Source organism: Mangifera indica, chromosome 1 (assembly GCF_011075055.1).
Source record: "Mangifera indica cultivar Alphonso chromosome 1, CATAS_Mindica_2.1, whole genome shotgun sequence".
NCBI classification, from domain to species: Eukaryota; Viridiplantae; Streptophyta; class Magnoliopsida; order Sapindales; family Anacardiaceae; genus Mangifera; species Mangifera indica.
The window spans coordinates 24825624-24850138 of NC_058137.1; the positions used below are offsets into that span (position 1 = coordinate 24825624).

At 31.0% G+C, this 24515-nt stretch overlaps 4 protein-coding genes across 8 annotated transcripts; 1 reads left to right on the plus strand and 3 right to left on the minus strand.

The window, feature by feature from the left end:
• Positions 1–3149: 3149 nt before the first annotated feature.
• On the minus strand, positions 3150–4256 carry LOC123225486 (aspartyl protease family protein At5g10770-like). Its single transcript, XM_044649483.1, has one exon. The coding sequence runs from the start codon at positions 4254–4256 to the stop codon at positions 3150–3152; it is 1107 nt and encodes a 368-aa protein (XP_044505418.1).
• A 2598-nt stretch (positions 4257–6854) lies between these two features.
• Positions 6855–9099, minus strand: LOC123213393 (protein FLX-like 1). Of its 2 annotated transcripts, none has more exons than XM_044632832.1 (5): positions 8946–9099; positions 7958–8647; positions 7688–7851; positions 7450–7532; positions 6855–7268 (listed from the first exon to the last, which is right to left on the minus strand). In XM_044632832.1, exons 2-5 carry the CDS (start codon positions 8560–8562, stop codon positions 7176–7178), a joined length of 945 nt encoding a protein of 314 aa, XP_044488767.1. In that variant the 5' UTR covers positions 8563–8647; positions 8946–9099; the 3' UTR covers positions 6855–7175. The 2 variants fall into 2 exon arrangements, with proteins under 2 accessions (XP_044488767.1, XP_044488759.1); XM_044632824.1 differs by having other exon boundaries at positions 7450–7535.
• Positions 9100–12551: 3452 nt separating this feature from the next.
• On the plus strand, positions 12552–13241 carry LOC123195879. The gene is made up of 2 exons (XM_044609745.1): positions 12552–12950; positions 13099–13241. Exons 1-2 carry the CDS (start codon positions 12567–12569, stop codon positions 13144–13146), a joined length of 432 nt encoding a protein of 143 aa, XP_044465680.1. The 5' UTR covers positions 12552–12566; the 3' UTR covers positions 13147–13241.
• An 899-nt stretch (positions 13242–14140) lies between these two features.
• Positions 14141–17123, minus strand: LOC123215779 (bidirectional sugar transporter SWEET2-like). 4 transcript variants are annotated; one of them, XM_044636010.1, is made up of 6 exons: positions 16726–17123; positions 15611–15647; positions 15274–15502; positions 15027–15185; positions 14803–14922; positions 14141–14694 (listed from the first exon to the last, which is right to left on the minus strand). In XM_044636010.1, the coding sequence occupies exons 1-6, from the start codon at positions 16769–16771 to the stop codon at positions 14545–14547; spliced, it is 741 nt and encodes a 246-aa protein (XP_044491945.1). In that variant the 5' UTR covers positions 16772–17123; the 3' UTR covers positions 14141–14544. The 4 variants fall into 4 exon arrangements, with proteins under 4 accessions (XP_044491945.1, XP_044491973.1, XP_044491955.1 ...); XM_044636038.1 differs by having other exon boundaries at positions 15274–15347; positions 16700–17123; XM_044636020.1 differs by having other exon boundaries at positions 15274–15490; positions 16726–17122.
• Positions 17124–24515: the final 7392 nt, after the last annotated feature.

Below are 24515 nucleotides of genomic sequence, written 5' to 3' on the forward strand. Positions count from 1 at the left end.
AAATATATTGGAAATCCAAATTCCTTTTCTAGCTCCTGCGACTGATTCTTATAGAAAATTCCAATTTTCAAGAACTTTGGCTTATATTTCTTCAATTTATATAGCTGAGTATTTATCACGGTAATCTTTGAATGATAAATAATATAATGAGTAATTTAATTAACAGCTTTTCTTCCTTTGAATAAATTATTAAAGTAATCTCAATTTTGTTACACTTTCCAAAGTGGTACAGTTGTTTCAAATTACAGAAAAATCAGCATGATGGTTGATCCTTCCATCTAGTAGGCAAAACCAAATGGAGCAAGATCCAATGGGCATATATGAAACAAAAGCAAGTCGCATGAAAGCGGCTAAAGCAAAAAAGAACATGCGTATATAAATCAAACTGAAATGCAATAAGATACAGAGAAGCCGATGAACATATTTGCTAAATAAGATACCAACTAGCAAAAGTCTCTGGCTCCTCAATGCAATTATGAGAGCCCAACATTAAAGTGTCATCGCCAAAACTCAAACAGAAGAGCTTATCTCCAAAATATCTATCATGATACAACACTTTGAGATAATAATATCTCTAATAAGTTGCATTCCGGATACCGGGTAAGACAGCTTTAACACAATTTGTTGATCAATCTATTACAACAAGATAATACAAATTGGTTTATGGAAAAAATAAGGGAGACTATGAGAAAATTGCCCAAATTGAGCCACAGCTACAAGTGGTATAACCTCATTCTGGTAACTAAAATATGTAGTAGAAAATTGATCAAACTGATCTTCAGTAACTAGTGGCAAGGTCTCATTCTGAACACCAAAATTTACAATAGAAAATTGATCAAACTGATCCACCGTTGCAAGTGGCATAGCCTCATGTTGGTTACCAAAATTTGTAGTAGAAAACTGATTAAACTGATCAATGGCTACTTGTGACATGGTCTGACTCTGGTCATCAAAATTTCTCATACCAAACACCTCAGAAGACAACAACTCACTTAATCTCACCATTGCATTGTTCTGAGCAAGGAGAAGAAACCAATGTAACAATTAGAACTCCTGAAAGAATGCATAATTGTGTAACTTTATTGGGCAATCTGTAACGCCTTCTAGAGAAAATGACGACTCTTTTGGCAATGGTTTCCCTTTTCTTCATTGGAATTTTTCTGGTGGGCGCCATCTTTGTTATTAAACTTCTTAAAGCAAATATTAGGAGTGAAGCTAGTGCTCATATAAGTTTTGAATCCAAATAGTTCAAGGCGTTGAAGTTGTCATTACTAAATGAGGAAAATCTTATTCATTAATGAGAAACATTTTATGTGTTATCAAAATAGGAAGGTAATTAATCACAAAAATTAATGAACTTAATTAAATTATTGGGCTAAATTTTGACATGCTTAAAAAAGGCAACAGCAACAAAAGGACAAATAACTTAATTTTTTTTTTAAAAATAATTTCGATACTAATTGCATCAGCAAAAGCATTTAATTGTTCTCATAAATAATTCAATTTATAAGTTTTAACTACAATCTCTTTCATGTATTAACGGCACCGTTTTCATTTTTCAGAGGAAGCTTAACCCCTTGTCCAGTAGGAAAAACAGCAGCCAGTTCTCTGGCTCCACAAACAAAAGAGAAAAGAAGGCGGCAAAAGCTGAAACGAAGAAAATCTGCCATTTTGAAATGTATGTATGAATCTTGTATATTGCATGTATGTTTATATAGAAATAGAAGAAGATGAGATGTATGTTGAGTCACTTTGCCGTGTGAGGCCATAAAATTACCGAGTGAAGATTTGTAGTCAACTTTACGGCCAAAGAGGTTGACTGAGTCTGACAGTGTCCTTAGTCAGCAGCTGGTCTTCTACTTAACGAGTTTTGTTTATTTGGCCACAAGCATATTGGAAATCTAAATTGCTTATCTAGCTAGCTCGTATGGCTGATTCTTATAGAAAGTTCGAACTTCCAGAGAACTTGTGGCTTCTGTTTATATGATTTATACGCCTGTATAACATTTGTGCTTGTGATGATGTCCCCCTTGATCTTCTTTTAGTGCAGCTAGACTGAGTATTGACCTTTAATTTACACAAATATTGGATGCTATCACCGTAATCTTTGACATGAGAAAAAATATAACGAGTAATCTGATTAACAATTTTTTCTTTCATATGAATAGATTATTAAAATAATTTCATTTTTGTTACAATTTTATATGATTAACAAATTTATATGATTATACTATTGGCAGTTCAAACTATAATTATAAAAAAAATATAAATATTTTTGTTATTCTTTAATTGAAAAAATAATATAAATTAAAAATATAAAAATTTATTAAATAAAAATTGGTAGAATAAATATTATTTAATTCGAGGACTTTTTGGTTTATTTAATAAATTTATAAAAAATTTAACATAATTTCTTAATAATTTTGACAAATGGACGGAAAAATGGTATTTTCATCTTAAATTATAAATTGCCATTTCATGAAAGGTGGAAAATAGTGGTTTGACCAATTGCTTTTTAATAAAACCAATTATTTAATATAAAATAATTAAATAAAAAATATAATATAATATCATTATATGATAATATATTATTATTTATTCATAAAATTATTTATATAATTTTATTATTAAAAATAATATTATATATAAATAAATTATACAAACTTATTTATATAAATTAGAATGATAATATCTAAAAATATATTTTAAAAAATAAATAAATAAATAAACATATACATTATCCAATCATAATATAATATTTTAATTAGTAAAAATAATTTCGTATAATTTAATTGCACTCGTAGACTTATTCCATCACTGATACAGAGGAAGACAGCTTGAGAATCTATCCCTTTCTTACAGAAACTGACATCCATAATTGTATAAAGTATGCCAAAAATCGGACGATAGAATCCTACCAAAGGAGCAACTTACAGAAAGTCTTATTGCACTCTAAGCCAGAACTCTTAACTAACCCGTAGGCTCGATTCGGTTCCATCTTAGACCTTCTATCCTAAGTCTTCTCAAAACACAGAAGATGACCAAGGAAGAGACTACATTCCAGTCTCTACAATTATTTTCACTGCAGAATTACGTGCTTAATTATGAATAAAAACATCTCCGGCTGAATCTTAGATGTTTATATTCACTCAATAGCTGCCGCAACCAGGGTTAAGAGAAAGTCCCACCTGACTATTTGCTATATCGTAGAGTATATTCACATTCTCCAGCTGATGACTGCCGATAATGGTTTCTTCGTCTTCAGCAAAAGCCAAGCACACTTTGGAATTAGGATTACTCTCACCGTCACTAAAAACAACAGATGGAGAGCCCAAAGTTAAATCCAAAGAATCCCCAAAGTGCAGGGTGATAGTTGGTATATAAGCAGTGCTTAAATCGTGCCCCTCAAGATTAAAGCACATCTTCCCAGATTCAACTATGGGATATTCTGACATCAACTCCAGAAATGAAGAACTAAGCTCTGAGTAAACTGATGGAGGCAAGCGAGTCGTGCGGGTTCCAGAGTCCAACAGAGCTTTTTGTGAGGAAGAAGGCATAGGCAGTATCTTTTGGCCAATTGTGATAGCAAAAAGGTTGATATAGTAATTTTGATTGTCCCTTTTTGGACCTAAAACAAGTGAAACATGAAACAGAGGTTTGCAGGCTGCGGCTGCTTCATCTCCAAAAGCCAGGAACCCAGTGGAGGAATCTGAGGATGGAAGACAGTAGCCAAATTTTTGGGAAAATGCTTGGCTTGTTTGATGTATGAAGGAATTATCAGTCAAGCCCAGAGCTAATAACCCCTCAACTTTATCAAATCCACTGGGATTGTAACCACAAAGGAACTCAAAGCGTGGAAAAAACACCTGTGAAGTTAAGGTTAAGGTATCTTGTACAGAATTTCCATCAACTTTAGACCCGTCGTGGTAGTCTAGCCTTTGGTTGCTTTGGCAATTATTAGCAGAAGAACAATTGGAAAACGTTGAAGATTGGAGAGGATCAAAAAGGGTTTCATTTGGTTTACAGGTAATGCACGGTTTACATTTTATCCACGTAGCGGCACTTCCTGTGTCCACCATTAACGTTAAATCAAGCTTAGGTGTGCCAAACCCAACTGTGACAAGGTAATTGTCACCTTGCTTCTTCAGAGGAAGCTTAACCCCTTGTCCAGTAGGAGAAACATCAGCCAGTTCTCTGGCTCCATAAACAAAAGAGAAAAGAAGAAGGCAAAAGCTGAAACGAAGCAAATGTGCCATTTTGAAATGTATGTATGAATCTTGTATATTGCAAGTATGTTTATATAGAAATAGGAGGAGATGAGGTCTGTGTGAGTGTGAGTCACTTTGCCATGTGAGGCCATAAAATTACCGAGTGAAGATTTGTAGTTGATGTAAAGGCCAAAGAGGTTGACTAAGTCTGACAGTCTCCTCCTTAGTCAGCAGCAGGTCTTTTACTCAACGAGTTTAGTTTAATTGGCCACGACTATATTGGAAATCCAAATTCCTTTTCTAGCTCCTACGACTGATTCTCAAAGAAAATTTCAATTTTCAAAGAACTTTGGCTTATATTTCTTCAATTTATATAACTGAGTATTTATCACGGTAATCTTCGGATGAGAAAGAGAAATAATATAATGGGTAATTTAATTAACAGTTTTTGTTCGTATGAATAAATTACTAAAGTAATCTCAATTTTGTTACACTTTCCGAAGTGGTACAGTTGTTTCAAATTACAGAAAAATCAGCATGATGGTTGATCTATTAATCAAACAACTTGCATCAAGTAAGCAAAACCAAATGGAGCAAGATCCAATGGGCATATATGAAACAAAAGCAAGTTCCATGAAAACGGCTAGAGCAAAAAAGAACATGCGCACATAAATCAAACTGAAATGCAATAAGATATAGAGAAGCCGATGACTATATTTGCTAAATACGATACCAACTAGCAAGAGTCTCTGGCTCCTCAATGCAATTATGAGAGCCCAACATTAAAGTGCCATCTTCAAAACTCAAACAGAAGAGCTTATCTCCAAAATATCTATCATGATACAACACTTTGAGATAATAATATCTCTAATAAGTTGCATTCCGGATACCGGGTAAGACAGCTTTAACACAATCTGTTGATCAATCTATTACAACAAGCTAATACAAATTGGTTTATGGAAAAAATAAGGGAGACTATGAGAAAATTGCCCAACTTGAGCCACAGCTACAAGTGGTATAACCTCATTCTGGTAACTAAAATATGTAGTAGAAAATTGATCAAACTGATCTTCAGTAACTAGTGGCAAGGTCTCATTCTGAACATCAAAATTTACAATAGAAAATTGATCAAACTGATCCACCGTTGCAAGTGGCATAGCCTCATGTTGGTTACCAAAATTTGTAGTAGAAAACTGATTAAACTGATCAATAGCTACTTGTGACATGGTCTGACTCTGGTCATGAAAATTTCTCATACCAAACACCTCAGAAGACAACAACTCACTTAATCTCACCATTGCATTGTTTTGAGCAAGGAGAAGAAACCAATGTAACAATTAGAACTCCTGAAAGAATGCATAATTGTGTAACTTTATTGGGCAATCTGTAATGCCTTCTAGAGAAAGTGACGACTCTTTTGGCAATGGTTTCCCTTTTCTTCATTGGAATTTTTCTGGTGGACGCCATCTTTGTTATTAAACTTCTTAAAGCAAATATTAGGAGTGAAGCTAGTGCTCATATAAGTTTTGAATCCAAATAGTTCAAGGAGTTGAAGTTGTCATTACTAAATGAGGAAAATCTTATTCATTAATGAGAAACATTTTATGTGTTATCAAAATAGGAAGGTAATTAATTACAAAAATTAATGAACTTAATATAAATTATTGGGCTAAATTTTGACATGTTTAAAAAAGGCAACAGCAACAAAAGGACAAATAACTTAATTTTTTTAAAGAAATAATTTCGATACTAATTGCATCAGCAAAAGCATTTAATTGTTCTCATAAATAATTCAATTTATAAGTTTTAACTACAGTCTCTTTCATGTATTAACGGCACCGTTTTCATTTTTCAGAGGAAGCTAAACCCCTTGTCCAGTAGGAAAAACAGCAGCCAGTTCTCTGGCTCCATAAACAAAAGAGAAAAGAAGGCGGCAAAAGCTGAAAAGAAGAAAATCTGCATTTTGAAATGTATGTACGAATCTTGTATATTGCATGTATGTTTATATAGAAATAGAAGAAGATGAGATGTATGTGTGAGTCACTTTGCCGTGTGAGGCCATAAAATTACCGAGTGAAGATTTGCAGTCGATGTTACGGCCAAAGAGGTTGACTGAGTCTGACAGTGTCCTTAGTCAGCAGCAGGTCTTGTAGTTAACGAGTTTTGTTTATTTGGCTACAAGCATATTGGAAATCTAAATTGCTTATCTAGCTAGCTAGTATGGCTAAATCTTATAGAAAGTTCGAACTTCCAGAGAACTTGTGGCTTCTGCTAATATGATTTATACGCCTGTATAACATTTGTGCTTGTGATGATGTCTCCCTAGATCTTCGTTTAGTGCAGCTAGACTGAGTATTGACCTTTAATTTAGACAAATATTGGATGATATCACGGTAATCTTTAAAATGAGAAAAAATATGGCAAGTAATCTGATTAACAGTTTTTTCTTTTATATGAATAGATTACCAAAATAATCTCATTTTTGTTACAATTTTATATGATTAACAAAGCCTGCAGACTCTCCACAACACTAATGGAAGGTGGTACATTTGTTTTAAATTACAGAAAAATCGGCATGATGGTTGATTTAATCAAAATCTTGCATCTAAAAAGCAAAACCAAATGAAGCAAGATCCAATAGGCATATGAAACAAAAGCAAGTTCCATGAAAACAGCTAATTAAAGCCAAAAAGAACATGCGTACATCAATCAAACTGAAATGCAATAAATATACAGAAGCTGTTGAATATATTTGCCAAAAAAGATATCAACTAGCAATAGGCTCTGGCTCCTCAATGCAATGATGAGACCAATATTTAAGTGCAACTTCAAAAACTCAAACAGAAGAACATATCTCCAAAATATCTATCATGAATCATGTTACAACAGTTTGAGCTAATTATATCCCTAATAAGTTGCAGCCTGAGATACCAGGTAAGATAATTTTAGCACAATCTGATGACCAATCTATCTGTGTCCTTGGGCTCGCTGCAAATCATATGCACCCCAAGATCCAGGTCCAGGTCCAGGTCCATAATGAGGATAAGTTTCTGCACCAGCCTGAATCCAAAGGTTGAAGGTAAAGAATAAGGTATCCGTACATTTACTAAAACAACAGCTTTGTGCATACCATATTACCCACCAGTACAACTTACATAAATATAAATGATCATTGTCCATGTAAAATCAACAAATAATACATAAATACACATATAGAAACATATATGAACAAAGAACTTACTGGATTCATGCCATAGCTAGCAGGGTAAGGATTTACAGTATACCCAGCTTCAGGAGTGCCATAACTAGCATTATAACTGGCACCTGCTATGAAGAGTGAGAATAAATAACAGTAAAACAATCATTATAAAAGAACTGATATAACTAGCATTATAATAGGGAATCCTTCAAATTTGGGGAAAAAAATCCTTCTTATATAAGAACTGATTTGCAAATAGATGGGCAATGTGAGCTCATACCAGAGTTTCCAACAGCAGCAGCTGCACGTGCTCTCTTCTCAGTGTTAGCAATCTCTGCTCGGAGCTTCTCCAACTCCCGAGCCATTGAAATCAATTTCTTCTCCATCACCTGGCCATGTTCATAGTTCTCTGCATATCCTTTCTTCTCATACTCAATAGCAGCTCTACATCCCCCCAAAAGCATGCAAATCCACACAAATCATGGCAGATTTTCCAAAATATAAACTTCTATCACATTACTAAAACAAAAAAGCTTATAGAAATTTTTACCTTGCACGTTGTAGTTCCTGTTTCATGTTCTCAATTTCTGCCTTCAGAGCTGGTACCTGTTGCAAATCTGCCGTAACCCTAGCCAAATCTTGACTCATTACTTGAACTTGGCCTGTCAGTTCCTGTCTCACAGCAGTAAGCTCCTTAATATCAGCCTGAACCTTATGAAGCTCACCCCGCATTGCCTCTGCTGCTCGAAGATCAACCTCCAAGTGAACCGACTTGTCATACACTTCCCTCATTTGAACATCCTTATCTGCCCGCAAAGATTCAGCAAAATGCGCCATCCGCTGCAACTCATGCTGTGCAACTTCCAATTCCTGCTTTAGTGCAACATGAGTAGCAGCTAACCGCTGGTTATCAGCTAAAAGACTTTGAATATCTTGATGCTGAACAGCAAGGCGCTCCTCAATGATCACTGGATGGGGTGGGAGAGCTCTAGGACCCATGCCGAATTGGGATTCTCTCATTTCCTCCAGCAATGCCGGATGGGGCGTCATTGGCCCCAGGCCCCTCCCTAATGCGGCTTCATGGACTGTAGGTGGCAGCCCCACATGAGGAGCACCTTTCATCGGAAGAGGCGGCCCACGGTTTCTTCCGGCCATTTAGTCTTTCTTTGGATATTATAACACTAAAAAGCTCAAATTTTCAATAACATATATAGCAATATCCTCCCTTCACTTCAGAAACCTTAAAAAAAATTGCAATCAAAATTAGCGAGTTTAACTTATAATTACAATCCAAATAGCACAAAGCCACAACCGTTCTGAGAGCAAAAACCCAAAAAATTCACTTTACAATTTTCAGATCAAAGATTTTAGAACAAAAACCGAAAAAACTGGATTCAAATAGTTTTCTCTGATTGGAACATCAAGTTAAAGAATTACACTGGACAAAGAAACCCTAGTATCGTATAATTGTTGCTGTAGAAAAAACTGATAATGATTCACGCAAATAATAGTAGTAAAAGTTAGCAGGCAGTACTTACCATTAACAAGGGAGGGAATCTGAAGCGAGATGAATCTTAATCACGGGAAATAAATATCTGAATTTTCTCGGGAAAAATAATGAGAAAGATTGGAATTTCGTAGGCTGCCAAACAAATTACTGGGCACCCAAAGTGAAGATATTTGAAGGGGTAATTAAATGGCATTTTTAGGGGTTGTTTGAGAATTACTCAACACTTTAGGGGCTAGTAAAGATTTCAAACAAAAATGACCATTCTTAAATAACGTTTTTAAGCCCACATATATATATATATATATATATATATATATATATATATAAAATCATATAATTATATATTATTTTATTTTAATTTAAAATTATCTAATTATTTAATAATATATATAAAATATATATCTATTTATATATTCAAAATAAATATAAATAATTTTATTGTATTTAAATTTAAAACTTATAAAGAAACCAAAATGAGAGGGGGGTTTTTTTTTTTCAAATATTTTACTTAGGTGTCAATGTCTATAGGTTACTTAATATTCAGTAGGCTTATTTAAGTCACAATAAGTATCTAAAGTGAAAATGCAATTTGAGTTGGGATTTAATAAATTTACTTTGAATTATGAAGATTTTTTAGTTTGTAAAATCAACCTCCAGTCCCAAAAAAAAAAAAAAACCTTATTTACGGAGCTAGGGGTTGAGATGACCATTTTAGGATCCATATATAGTCAAAAACAAAAAAAAAAATCTTATTTTTCCCTATTGGTTTTAATAAAAGAGTAATATTATTTGTATTTAATTTGAATATACAATTGAATACATATTTATATATATTATTATATAATTAAATATTATTTTATCTTTAATTTAAAATTATTTAATCACATGATAATATATATAAATATTTAAAATAAAGGTAAAAAGATTATTTTTCATTCAAATTTTAGTTTTATTTTAAAATCATATCTACAACAGATGAAAAACTCAAACTAAGGACCGTTGCTTCTTCCCGATCACTGACCGACCTTAAACCATCAGAGATGAAACCTATAAAGGGGGAAAAATGAATTTTTCAAAGTTTAACTATAGAGATAAATGTTAGTTTTCTAAATTAAAGAGAGAAAATAATATAAATGTTAAGGTTTAGAGCTTATAGATAAAATAACGATTTGAACCTCTATCTCTAATTAAAAATTTAGATGACAATTAACAAATAAATAAGTGTTTGAATTTCTTACCTATCATAAATATGATTTTAAAATTAGAATAAATTTTGATAACAAATTATTTATTTTTTTAAAATAAATATATATAATTTTATGGTTTTGATAACAAGACTGTTGGGAGTGAGATATGGTTTTATAAGCCCATAAAGTGACAAACTTGTTATTATTGGAGTCTTTTAATTATTTTTTCTATTTAGGGGGCGTTTGGTTCCTGGTTTTTAAGATTACCTCGGTAATCTATTTTTTAATTCGTTTGTTTGATTTGTCAGTAATAAAATATTACAGTAATCTTCTATTATCAATGCTGACGTGACAGGTAATATAGGTGATAATCTGATTATCACATTCACCTTAGGTATTTAAAGATTACTAAAGTAATCTTAATTTTATTATAATTATATTATTTATTAATTTTTTGAGACAAAAATAAATTTATTTTTAATTAATATGATAAATAATATAAAAAATATTTAAAAATAATTATATTTAAGAGCATTTAAGTAAAATAATTTATTAGTAATCTTTTATTATCTTTAACCAAATACAATAATTATTTATACCTACTAAATTTTATCAAACATAGTAATCATTTATACCCAATAATCTTCTAAATAATCTATCTTTAAAGTAATCTTTCTGTTTTGATAATAAAATATTACCCAAACCAAACGTCCCCTTAAAGTATTAATTAATGCCTATGGATAAATGCATCAATTTAGAAGGAACCCAGGCCCAGGAGAAGGAGGGTTATACGGTAAATTATCTGGTTGCAAAACTCGTGTGTATAATATTTAAAAATAAGTAAATAATTTATTTAATCTCTTCTGAAAATAAAAATATATATATTATTTAAGTCTTAATTTAAATTCGATCATTAACTTTAACAATTAAAAGGTATTCATATCTGCTTTTTTAAGTATTATAATCTATCTATACCTTTGATAATACAAACAAATGATATTTTATTCATAAATATTTTTTTTTTTTGGGTTTTCATTTTACCCCAAATAAATTTAAAATTTAACCATCATCAGCCATAATTAAATTTAAATTCATTTTTTATAATTTTGAATTAAACTTAATATAAATTACAGGTGAAAACATATTTAATGAAATCTTGGAAGCTGTAGAGCAGTGTTTTGTAGCGTTTATTCTTGTGTAGAGGTAGGGTTGGACTCGAATCAAGTTCGTTTGAGTTCGAGCTCAAACTCGGTTTAAATAAGTTAAAAACAAGTCAGCCCTGTAAGAGCTCAAACTCGTCAAATTTTTCAATTAAAAATTTTGATACAAAACGATATCATTTTGATCAATATATATTAAAACGAAAAATGAGTTAAGTTGAATTCAAACCAAGTTTGAGCCTGACTTTCACGAGCTCGAACTTGAACTCAAGCTCAGCTATATATAAACCAAAGCGAACTTAAGCTCAAGCTTGATTCGGTTCGAATATAATCCTATGTAGCAGACTTTCTATTTTCTTGTATTTGTGAATAACATAAGGTTGGAAAGATCCTCTAGTGGGTGTGCTCAACAAAGTTTCATTTAGGTTGATTATTTTTGTTCTTTTTTCAATAATTTATATAAAAAAATTTTAAAGTGAAAGTTTTGATTCGAATCTCCATCGTATTCATAAAACTTTGATTTATCTATATAATAATTGTGGATCTAATCATTGTATTTTAAATTTATCTGTTCAATAAATATAAGTAAAATCTCTGATTATTAAAAGAAAAAAAATTAACTAATTAACAAATTTAACATACCATGAAAAAATGATTTTTTGTTTAATTTAAAAGATAAAAATGTATCTTTCATTAGATGGGAAATAGCGATTTGGAGTTGTTAAAAGGTAATTTGGGTGGTAAAAAGACAGGTTTTTTAGGTAAAAAGTTTATATTTAAGTCTTTTTACAGTATAAGAAAATAAGATTTTTAACTTAAATAATACAATGATTATAAAGTTGATTACTGTACCTAAAATTTAATCTATTTGATATGATTAATTTTATCCTGATAAAATAGTTTAACTTAGATGAGATTTCTCGTTACCTATTATAAAAAAAAAGGTCATTGGGCTAGAATTTATACCAACCTCAAGTAGCCCGTGACTTGCCTTTATCAAACTTTCATTTTCACATCGGTGGGATATTCCCAACGGCTTTATCATAAGTAAGTCCGACAGACACCTGGGCCCAGGCCCACGAAACGGTGATGGTCACGCGAACCTCGCCATTGTCAACATATGCCTCAAACTGCAACCTATATATACCATCCCTCCAAATTCTCCCTTTCTTGTTACATGCAAATTCTCTGAACTCTTCACCCATGGATGCATTGTGGAGTTTAGAAGACAAATGGAAGCTCACAACTCAACAAGCACTTATATTGTTCGTATGCACAGCAGTCGCGGTTATCGGCCTTTGCATGGCCACAATCCTAAAGAAGATGGCCCAGAGAAAGGAAGCGGTGGATCGAGACAAAGATCGAGGGAAATGGGCTGAGCCGAGTTGTGATTGGGTGTCGATTAAGAGGATGTTGATGGGGTCAGTGAGGTGGAGTGGTGCAAACAAGTGGGAGGAGAAGGCGGCGGCGCCACCGTTGTTGGGACTGAAGAAAGGCTGTGAGGGGGTGATGGGGTGGCAAAGCCACAACTCGGATTCGCCGGTGTGGCAACGGCCGATACTTATGGGGGAGAAATGTGAGCTTCCAAGGTTCAGTGGGCTTATTTTGTATGATGAAAGTGGTAACCCACTTGATCACTCTCTCTGTATCAAGGAAACATCTCCCAAACATGACATGATTCACCAGGTGATTATTCTATACAATAGCAATATAAACTACATTTCTAACTAGCTTAGAGCTGAATGTGGTGCTAGGCATCTAAGAAACCATGAGAAAAATGTACAATATAATTTTCCTGGAAATTTAACGAAGTTTGTGTTGTTCTGTTTGGCAGGAAAAGCCAGTTGCTGTTGTGAGAACTACTTTGAAGGACTTGCTCTAAATTGTTTTTGTGTTTTACTAGCAAGTTGTAGCAAAAGATGCTAGAGTTTCAATGGTGTAATCATGTTCTAATCTTGACAGAGTTTAATGTAAAAATTTTAGCCATGAACAAACAATTTGTGCACTCTTTAAAAAAGGAAGTATCTTTGAAAGTTTTCTTGAGAAAATAATTTTTATGTAATGTTAAGAGTTCTGAAACTATCCAAAAGTCAGCAATTTTAATAAACCTAATTGAGTTTCTTTGTCTTACAATAGTTTGAGTTTGTTTTTAGTCACAGCCAATCGCCATATGAAACCCTCCAACACTCAAGGCCAATTGAATTCCCTGTTCACTGTCCTACTGCTTAAAAATCAATATTATGTGCACACAGTTTGAATACTCAAATGGATATTCAAATAATGTATCATCATATAATTAAATATTATTAATCTTTAATTTAAAATCATTTAATCATATGATGATATATTATTTGGATTCTTAAAATTAAGTGTACCTAATTTTATTGATACTTAAAACACTTTCATTCTGCCTTATCCAAGGAAAAATGCATACAAAGTCTTTTGCACAAGAGACAACTGAGACGTGGAGAGGTTTCACAAATAATGAAAAGCTAGTTACATAAATGACCAAATCCTGGCTCCTTGTTTTGTGTTTAGTAGTGATAAACGGCACAAGTACCCTCGCTATGTTAAGATGTGCCCTTGATTTTTAAACCAAAATCATGGGGACTAGATGTGTTCTGTCGCCTTTTAGCTATAATTTCTAGTACTATTTGGTTACTGTGTTCAGTGACATTAAATATTGGTTGCCCAAATTGTGCAATGTTCTTGATTTCACTAATTTTGCATACTTCCTTCTTTTTTATTCCTTAATCAGGATTTCCAGAAAAACCAGCAAGGCAGCATCCTTTTTATATGCTATAACACAGAAAACTAGAGTTTGATGGTATTATCACATTTTCTCAGCAGTCTTCGTTCTGATATACCTCTGCAAATCTGCTGAATCTTCTCTTCGAGCTCATACACTTTCATGTCTTACATCAAAAAAAATAATAATAATAAGATTTTTGCAACACAAAATGACACAGAATGCAGAACGCATGCCACAGTCACAGCCATGAATCTGGCAATGCAAAGAGCCGATATCTTCGTTCATGCAAAGAATTTGAATATTCTAGAAGTTGAGAAGTATAAAATCAACTGAACATTACAGCATGTTGCCCCATCAATAAATACCTCAACATCAAAACTTGCAGCTGGGGATTATCTAACATATTTTTTTCGATGTTTGGCTCTCCCAGGTTATTGTTTTCTTCACCACGACCCCCCAAATGCTGAGTTTTGGCACTGCATATGGTAGAAAATTGCCTTGCAAGATAAAGACAGAAAAACGAAAGAATTATGAGCCTTCAACTCTTGGCTCAATAGCACTGACTTGTGTATATGTGACTATCAGAGGATCTTGAGATTCATCTCTAGATCTCCCCTTGTAGTAATAATACAAAACCAATTGTACAATGCCCAGAATCGTTCCTATCCCATTTGGCACCTGAAATTTAAACAAAATAAATGCATACTTTATTAATAAGAGAAAATTAGTGCATTGTAAAACAACAGCTTGATCAACATTATACAAAAGAAGCTACAAGAAGCTTACATAAACAAAGACATCCAAGTTAAGGATTCCATAGAGCAAAAATGACGAGCTCATCAAGAATGTAGAAAGTGAGAGATAAAATGGCATGTATTCAACGCTTTTTGTTCGAATCACCAAACTCTGGAAACAGCAATTAAGACATAAACAGAGTTAAAATTTCTGCAATATAAGCAGACGACCCAAATGTAAAGAAAAACTAAAGCCAGCACATTGAGTTAACTCACCACAACAAACAACGGTGAAGCAAACATTGATATAAGAGCAGCACTACTCAATATGCCAACAAAAATCCATCGTGTATTAGTATCTGCTATTTGCAAGCTCCCTACAACAATGATTCCAAATAGGCCCAAAACAGCTACCAGGAACCCAAACATGCGCAACTACAAGGAGCATTTAATGCAGAATGAATGACATTTTTTAACAAATGGCCAGCCAGACTACACTAAGAGAAGCAGGATTATAAGAGACCTTTTGCTCTTTTTCAGCATATACGATGAAGATTGCCAAATAGATGAACTGAAATGCTGCACCTATTGCATTGACTGTCAGTACCATGAGGTTATTATCAGATATGAGGGGTGTGCCATACCACAGTGTAATCAAGCAATTTAAGAGTGCATATATGTATGGCAACCCGGAGAACGCTTCTGTCGAACCATTTCTGATAATTCTCCTAAATGTGGGTCTGCATAGTTGACTTAAGAGAAGTAAAAAACTAGTAATATGATTGATTTAATATCAGTTATATTCACCTCCATTTTGAGGTCTTACCATATGGAATGAAATATTCAGGACGAGAACTTACATAGGTGACATGAATAGCCCAAAAGCAAATACGTTCCCTGCAGTAACCAAGAATGAAAGTCAAGGGCATGAATCTTGAATTTGTCAACATATTTAAAACAAATGCTTCTGATTTTTTTAGGCATATAGTCACTCCCAAACTCATGAATTAGCAGACGAGTTTTTAGTTTCTGATTTCAGACAAAAAAATCTTTTGAACCAGACATACCATTAAGTATATCTAAGAACACGTGCTTCAATGAAGATGAATTAAGCACATAATTAAGTCTAAACTGCAGCACATCATCCAAAATCAGTATCATGTTTTGGAAAAATCAGCTTAATTTTTCTTTTATATATCCAGAAAATTACAAAATTCCCTATGTGTTCTCTTTCTTCTAAATTTGAAGCTACTTTCAGACCTACAACCTTTCTTAGTGAAAAATTTAGCTCAAACTCAACTCTAATGTGATTTTTTTTTTTTCCTATTAGCCCCTCAATGTAGAATAATCCAAGGTCAATAACAACAAGTCATCATGAACTAAACTACAAACATATATATTAGGTCTCTGCTTCTATTAACAGCAACAATAGCACTTTGATAAACAAAAATATGTTAACCATAGCATAGTGGTCCAAGGGAAGTGCTTGGTTTTAACTTTTTGCCAAAAAAGGACGCCCTACTTAAAGAAATTGCTTCAAAAAGTACTCCCAGATAGTAATCAAATAAACAGTTTGGGAACTTTCAAACAGAAAATAAAAAGCATAAAGCAGTTCTATAAAGCAAACTGTTTCTCAACTTCAATCTCTCTTAACCTTAGAGAACTACAAAGGAATTGTCCATCAAGCAAATGTCAATGTTCCTTAAGATCAATACAGAAAATGGATTCATGGGTTTGTTTTCCTTCTTTCAACTAGATAATATACAAAGTAAACAAAATTTGAAGCATTTGATTTGACCATAAACCAAAAATCGTTTTCTTAATTATCAACAAGCAACAAAAATCTCACAGAACAAAATGCAACAAAAGTTCAATAATTTCCCAGAAAACCTTGTTTCTTCCCAAAATAAATTATCCCCACAAACACAAAAACAATCCAAAAACTGTACCAATTCAGAAACAAAGAGAGAGGTACCGGCGACTCCAGCTGCATCCTTCAAAACCACGCTGGAAACCATCATTATTCATGAAGCCTTGAAGATGAACCAATACTTTAATTGAACTCAACAAAAAACGTCTAAACCGAACTGACCCACCAAAAGAATTATACACACAAAAACCTCTCCTTTAAAACGACTAAAATAGTCCCTCCTCCTCTCTCAAATGACGTGTTTTTGGAAAAAAAAAAAAAACTGTGTGCCCAGGAATTGCAACTACAAAATCATTGAAAAAACCCCAATTTTTGGTTAGAATTATGGCCTTTGTCCCAGCCACAAGCCCTTGCCTTACTGTTTATGTCGGGGCGTTTAGCGAGCTTTTGTCGGATAGTTTTTGCACGTTTAGAAATGGAAGTACCCGTACCGTACTTAGCTGGGGAAATAAAAACTTCATATACTGCGAATACAACGGCAGATAATTTTCATTTTTTGGGAAAGATAACAAAAATATTCCCAAGTATTAAATTTTTAGTAAAAGATATATAAAAATTCTGTAATAATTAATGCTGATTAGTATTATAAACAAATATTAATTAGAGTTAGATTCGAATCACATATAAATTTAAACTCTACTCAAACGAGTTTGAAATACATTTAGCTTAAATGAGTTTGAGTGTAAAAGTTTAAATATTTTTTAACTCAAATTTTATGATATTCAACTTCTCAAACTTGCGAATTTAAAAAATTTAATATAAAACTATATTATTTTGAATAATATATATTAAAACGATATCGTTTTGATAATAACCTAAAGTAAAAACTCGATTTGAGTTTCAATTTAAGTCAAACTTGAGCTCAACACTTTTGAAACAATCCATATTGAAGGTCGATTCTATATAAATCGAATCAAATTTAAACTTAATTTAACTCAAATCCAACTACAGTAACAAATTTGTGAGCGGAAAAGAAAGATAGAGATTTCAATACTGACTGATTAGTCACACCATGTTAAATTAATAAATTTGTTAACATCTTTATAATTAATCTAGAGGGTAAGTTCATTTTAGGCATTTTGTATCATTGATTCTTTTCACTTATAAGGTTTCAAAAAATTAATTATCCAACCATACTTAAATATTGAAATTTTAGTTTAAATGGTCAAAAGTTATTTTATCCCATTTGCGGATTGTATATTACCGGATTTAACATCATTTACACATCTTAAATACAAACAATTTCTTCTCTTTCGTCCAGAGGTAAATATGAATCGAATCGAGTTTAAATACTTCTTAGTTTGAATTTAATTTGAATAAAAAATAGTTTAATTCGAATTTATCAGGCTAACGTTAAAGATTATTCAAGTTCAATTCAAATAAAAACAATTTAATTTAAGTTTGACTTGAATTTATAATTTAAATTCATGATTCGAATATGTGACTCAGATTCATGATTTAAATTCATGAGTCATTGACAAAACGACATCGTTTAACAATTACTTAACATAATTTGAATCAAAGCATTTGCCAACATTTGACTTAAGATAATCAAGTGATCTACTTAGCTAGTAAACCAAATTGAACCGAATTCTCTCTAACTCAAATTTGACTCAATTTTAAAATAAGTTAAATCTCTTAATTTGAACAGAGATTAAATTTAAACTTAACGAATTCGAATCAAGTTAAATCAAATTGAGCCAATTTTCAAGTCTGAATCAACTCGGTTCGGGTCTCATCAACTTATAAATTAATTGTTTAGACACTTATCTTAAACTTAAAAAAATAAAAAAAAATCTAATTTAAATAAAAATTAAAGTAATCAATTATATAATCTAATTATATATTAACTAACACAAATAGGTTAGTAAAATTATATAATCAATTTTACTCATTTCGGACAGCTAGAATAATACTTCCAAATGTGATATTCACCACGTCACTCCTTCAATGATTTCAGCCAAATCTTACCAAGCCAAATCCAACCGAAGTTCTCACTTGTTAACCACAAGTAACATTTTAAAATTTTATTTTTATAATTATTAATCAGAAAATTAATATAAAAATTTGTAGTCAAATGTGTTTAATCAATAGTTATTAATATCTTATGATATATGATACGATACGATATATATATATATATATATATATATATATATATATATATATATATATATATATAAAACGATACATACCATGAGGTATATCGAATTAATATGATATAATATACATATTGTACGATACGATATAAACTGATATTTAAAAAAAATGATGATATAATATAGATATATATACAAAATTTTAAAATTTTAAAAATATTTATGATATTTTTCAAAATAATAATGTGTCAGTTAGATTTTTTTTATTATTTTATTTTTTAAAAATCGTATCATATAATACAATACGAAACTCAATACATGATTAAAAAATATATGATACATGATTCGACTGCTATGGTTGAACCTAGTAAACATTATTGAACAATAAAAGGTATTTTCATATTTTCAACTATTATTGCATGCTAGTTAACAAATGTGATGGGCGGTAAGATGTCTTTTTAAAACTTTTGAGGTTAAACATGTGAATGAATTAAACTTTGGATGGACAATTATTCCGCCGAAGTCTTCTTGGATGGGTCAATTTTTGAGATCCTAAGAAGGGTTTAATAGTAATTACATGTTAAAATAATGGCAAATGTGCCACCACGTGGTCCAATTTTTGACCACTCGAATCTCGATAAAACGATTTCCATGTGCATGTTAAATTATTGGGAAAAGAAATATTCCACCCAAATTTTAGGCTATCAATATCTACACCCATGAAAGATGAAAAATCTCAATTCCCACCCATAGCCAAACTTATGTTAATTTTTTCTATTAAAATGAAGGGTAAAATAGTTATTTTACTGTTTATATTAAAAAGTTATAAAGTTTATTACCTCCACCTCCCTAAGTTTTAGAAACTAAGATTTCACCCTTATCTAAAGTTTTTAAATTTTGAAAAGTAACATTTTACCCCCAAACCTAGTTTTTCTATAGTTTTTAAAACTCAACCGCCCCCAATAACTTTCAAAAAAAGCAGTTTTACCCTTATTATTCAACTTCATCTTCCGACGTCGTCTCCGACCTCCTCCTTCTCCTGGTGCGATGAAGAGATTTTCATCTCCTTCTAACACGGTGCAACGAAGAGACGAAGATCTCTTCGTCGCACCACTCAAACAATGAAGGACGACGCTTTATTATTCTTCGTCGCTCATTGCATCGCTCAGACGCGACGACGAAGGATGACGAAGGGTCATCCTTCATCGTCTTTTGCAGTCAGAGATGAGAGATTGGTAAAATACGTCGACCGTCGATGGTGGTCGGAGAAGGAAACAAATCTTAGGGGTAAAATATAAACTTTTTAAACTTTGATAATAAGTTGAGATATTGGTTTTTAAAACTTGAAGGGGGAAAATGATAAATTTTAAAGTTTATAGATAAAATAATGATTTTACCTTTATCTCTAACTAAAATTTTGGACAACAGTTTGGCTATAGATAAAAATTATGATTTTTTATCTTCTATTGATATAAATTTGAGAATGCCCTAAAATTTAGATGAGAAATAGTCATTTTCCCTAAATTAATCCACAATTTCCTCCGTATGGAGATAATGACTAGTTACGTATTCAAATATAAGTAATAACTTTAGAAAGTTTTAAAATTCAAGACGTCCAACTTTTACTAAAAATAATAAAATATTTCAATAAACATCAAATGAGTTGTCAATTTTCTTTTGTCAATCAAGAATTAATTAATTTTAGGCCAAAAGACTTATTCCCACCCAAGGTAAAGTTGAAATCCCAAACTCCTACTTTTCAATTTTCAAAAACTTAAATACTCATCAACAATTGAAATTTTGTTAAAATTTTCAACTAAAATTTAGGGTAAAATCGTTATTTAATAAAAAAAAATTAAAGTTTTATTACATTTTTCTCTCATCTCAATTTGAAAATCTAACTTTACTTTATCAAAAGTTTGAAAAGTGATAACCCCAAAGAGAAGGAGAGAAACCTTAGAAGAAAAATTGTCACTTTTTAAACTTTAAAAAAAAATTTGGGAGGGATGTGAAATTTTAAAATTGAGAGAGAGAAATGTGATGAAACTTTAGTTTTTTTAATTTTTTTTTAAATGATTTTATCTCTAACCCTAATTGAGATTTTTTACAGAATTTGACTCATAAATAGATGTTTGAATTTTTGAAAGTTGGAGAGTGGGATTTTGAGATTTCACCATTCTGTTGGTGGGAACAAATCTTTTGGCCTTAATTTTATGCAAATTGTTACTTGGAAAGCTTGCCTTAATTTTATGGCCAAAGGACTATTTCTTCCTTAAGTTTTAGTTTAATCTCAAAAATATACTTGTGATAGTTCAAAAACTCAAATACCCACCTATAAACTAATTTACATTATAATTTTTTGTTAGAGGCAAGGGTTAATAGTTATGTTATTATTAAACCATAAAAATTTAAAAATTTATATTATTTTTCTTTTAGTTTAGAAAACTAACAATTTTCTTCTATGATAAAACTTTTAAAAGTTGCATTTCTCTCCCTAAGGTTTCGATTTTTCAAGTGGCTCAACAGAATATAACTGTTGTAGAGAATAAGCGTCGACAATTTGGAGAAAACATTGTCAATTGCATGACATTTTGTCATAAAAAAGCATCGTCCACGTCGATGACACTCCATTGTCGAGAAGTGTTGTCTATATCGACAAAGCTTCCTCAAGAAGGTCATCTTGGATAATGGATGATGTTTCATCATCCAGGTGTTGTCCTTTTGTTATCCAACCCCCATTTATTCATCGAATTAGTTGGTCTGAAATGATTTTCAAACCCTAGGAAGAAAATGATAACTTTTTAAAACTTAATAATCATAGGGGGATATTTTTAGTTTTCTAAACTAAGAGAGAAAAATTATATAGCTTTTTAGAGTTTTAAAGTTTAGCAGTAAAATAATGATTTTATCTTTGTCTATAACAAATAATTTTAACAAAAATTAATCCATAGATAGGTGTTTGAGTTTTTGAATTATCGTGAATGTGTTTTTAAGATTGAGTTAAAATTTGGGTGAAAAATAGCCCTTCGGCCTACTTTTATGGGTTTATTTTATTTTATTTATATTTTAATAATTAATATACTTACTACTTGGGGTTTTAAGTGTTCTTTTTAAAAAAAAAAAAAAAAAATTATGAGGTTTACTAAATTTGACCAGTTATTGAATTATAATCTTCCCTGGCATTTACAAGATCTCTGCCATAGTTTGGGGAAGAATCCACATGAATCAGAATTTTTTAGGGACATACCAAGAGAGAGATCGATTTGGTTAGTCAGTGTATGTAAACAAGGATCCAGTTTTTATGTAAACAAGGATCCAGTTTTTTGAGGGAAGAGGTAAACAATCTGTTGTCAAATATTTAATATGATTCAAACAAGATCTGGTTTTGTTTATTTAAATAATTATAGTCAATTGAAAGGATTTTTTGTCAGTTCAGAGATTGTTTCAATTCTTGTAGTAATGTTGCTAGTTAAGATTAGATTTTAAACAAGTTTATTCAAATTCAAACATATTTTGTTTGAATAAATTCAAATACGAATATAAGATAAACAAATACAAACCTAAATACGAACTGAAAAATAATAGAAAAAACAAATCCAAATCTGCTAAGCTTGCTTGGGTCGTAAACCAAGCTCAACTTACATCATTAAAAAAAATTAAAAGAAACGATGTTGTTTAGAGGAGTTGAGCCGAACTTGAGTCAAATCTAGCTTGTCCACACAAACATAAGTAAGATGCAAACTGATCACGAACTTCTAAATTGTGAAACGAAACAAATACGAACTAGTATTTTCCTATGCTCAAAGAGTCTGACCGAAAACGAGTTAACCCCACCTGAAAACAAGCTTCACTTTATTTGGACTTGGTTCAACTTAAATCCCACCCTAATGATAATGCGTAATCAAATTTAATTCATTAAAAAAATAATAATGTATAGTCAAAGATAATATTTTATCCCCTATTTGCTAAGAAAAAATTGCAATCTGTTGGCTATACAACGCGGAAAGAGGGAATGAACATTCCGAGGAAGTAGATTTAATTGAAAAATAGAAGAAGAATAAAACTATGTATATTATAAATCTTATAAATTGATGTGGTAATAAATGATTAATTAATGTAATTATTTATTTTTTTAATTTTTAAATATTATATAGTATCACATCAAATTACATAAATAATTTGTAAAATATTATATATATATATATATATATATATATATATATATATAATATTACTTAAAATAAAAAATCTATGGCTAGTTAATTATTTTGCATTTAGCTCTAATCAAAGTGTTAAATATTTTTAGTTATAATAAAAAATACTATGTTTTATATTTTCTTGTTTTAATTGTTTGATATTAATACTTACATAAACCCGAACTCTAAATCTCCTGAATCATTGAAATATTTTTTATTTTATTCAAATATATATTTTTTTTATGAAATTAGAGAGGAAATAACCATGCAATATGAGGAATCTGAATATGAAAAAAGAAATTTGAAATAGGGAAGGAAAAAGTATAAATTAAAAGAAAAACTAATTAAGAAGATATTGGAAAAAAGAGATGTAAGAAAAACCATAATTAAGTTTAAAATTAAAAACCCTAATTTAGTTTTGAATTAAGAAGAAAAGGTGCAAACAAAGACTCTTATCAAAACTAATAAAACAATCTTTTTTTTGGTATTGAATGATATATGTATTTTAATAAATAAATATAATAGAAATATATGTTGGCATAAGTCATAAGAAGATCATTGGAAATCCTAAAACTACTTAAAAAAATGTTATAGCTAAAATCTTAGGTTAGGAATTCAGGATATTGTGACTTAAATTATTTTTTAAAAGAGACACTCCAGCTTAATCGGATTATTTTTTTAAGGTTAAACTAATTATATTAAATAAATAAAATCTCAAATTTAATTATTAATTATATAATCATTGTATCAAATAAATTAAGAGTTTAATCTTGAATTATCACTAAAGATGATTTAAACTTATTCTCTCTTATCCACGAAACCCCTTTATTGTCACTCAAATCATTTTTAGGGGTTAAATTATTCATTTTTGTTGATTCGAAATATAGAAATATTAAAATTATATGCACAATTTTTTAGCACAAATAATAATATATTATCATATGATTAATATTATTTTATCTTTAATTTTTAATTATCTAATCATATACTGATATATCATTATTTATAAATAAAATTACGCAGATAACCCTACTCATATAGAAAATGTAAGCTAACCCTCCCATAAACAAAGCAAATAATTAAAATACCCATTTGAGGTTGAGGGGGTGCCACATCCAAACCTGTGATGTCTCTGGAGCATCATCTCACCACCATCAGATTGATGGTAATCTGATTTTTGCCTAATCTTTTAACTGTTTTTAAGGGGTGGGTCTCGTTAATCCAAACATGCAGTGAAAAAAATTAAAATTGTTAATCACTAATATTAGTATATTATTACATAAAATAAATGGCACAATTAATAGGAAGACTAGCAAAAACCCCATTAAACTATATGAATGCATAAGCAGTGACCTTGTGAATAGATTCTGCCTCCTCGAACAAACAACTAAGAAAATCATTGATGGATCTATACATCTTCTATAATCATACATGGTTACTCCACAATTAGGAGTTAATTCATGGGCAAGCTGCATGACCTTCTTCTTACTAAAACCTTTTTATTATTTGTGCTCAACAATATAACGTGTAGGCAATATGA

Coding starts and splice junctions, on each gene's coding strand:
- LOC123225486 (XM_044649483.1), bottom strand. CDS start 4,256: ATGGCACATTTGCTTCGTTTCAGCTTTTGCCTTCTTCTTTTCTCTTTT.
- LOC123195879 (XM_044609745.1), top strand. CDS start 12,567: ATGGCCACAATCCTAAAGAAGATGGCCCAGAGAAAGGAAGCGGTGGAT. Junction 12,951..13,098: donor AACATGACATGATTCACCAG/GTGATTATTCTA, acceptor TCTGTTTGGCAG/GAAAAGCCAGTTGCTGTTGT.
- LOC123215779 (XM_044636010.1), bottom strand. CDS start 16,771: ATGATGGTTTCCAGCGTGGTTTTGAAGGATGCAGCTGGAGTCGCCG. Junction 15,648..16,725: donor GGATGCAGCTGGAGTCGCCG/GTACCTCTCTCT, acceptor TGGTTACTGCAG/GGAACGTATTTGCTTTTGGG. Junction 14,923..15,026: donor CTTCACCGTTGTTTGTTGTG/GTGAGTTAACTC, acceptor TGCTGTTTCCAG/AGTTTGGTGATTCGAACAAA.
- LOC123213393 (XM_044632824.1), bottom strand. CDS start 8,562: ATGGCCGGAAGAAACCGTGGGCCGCCTCTTCCGATGAAAGGTGCTCCT. Junction 7,852..7,957: donor CAGGAACTACAACGTGCAAG/GTAAAAATTTCT, acceptor GGGGGGATGTAG/AGCTGCTATTGAGTATGAGA. Junction 7,536..7,687: donor TGCTGCTGTTGGAAACTCTG/GTATGAGCTCAC, acceptor CACTCTTCATAG/CAGGTGCCAGTTATAATGCT.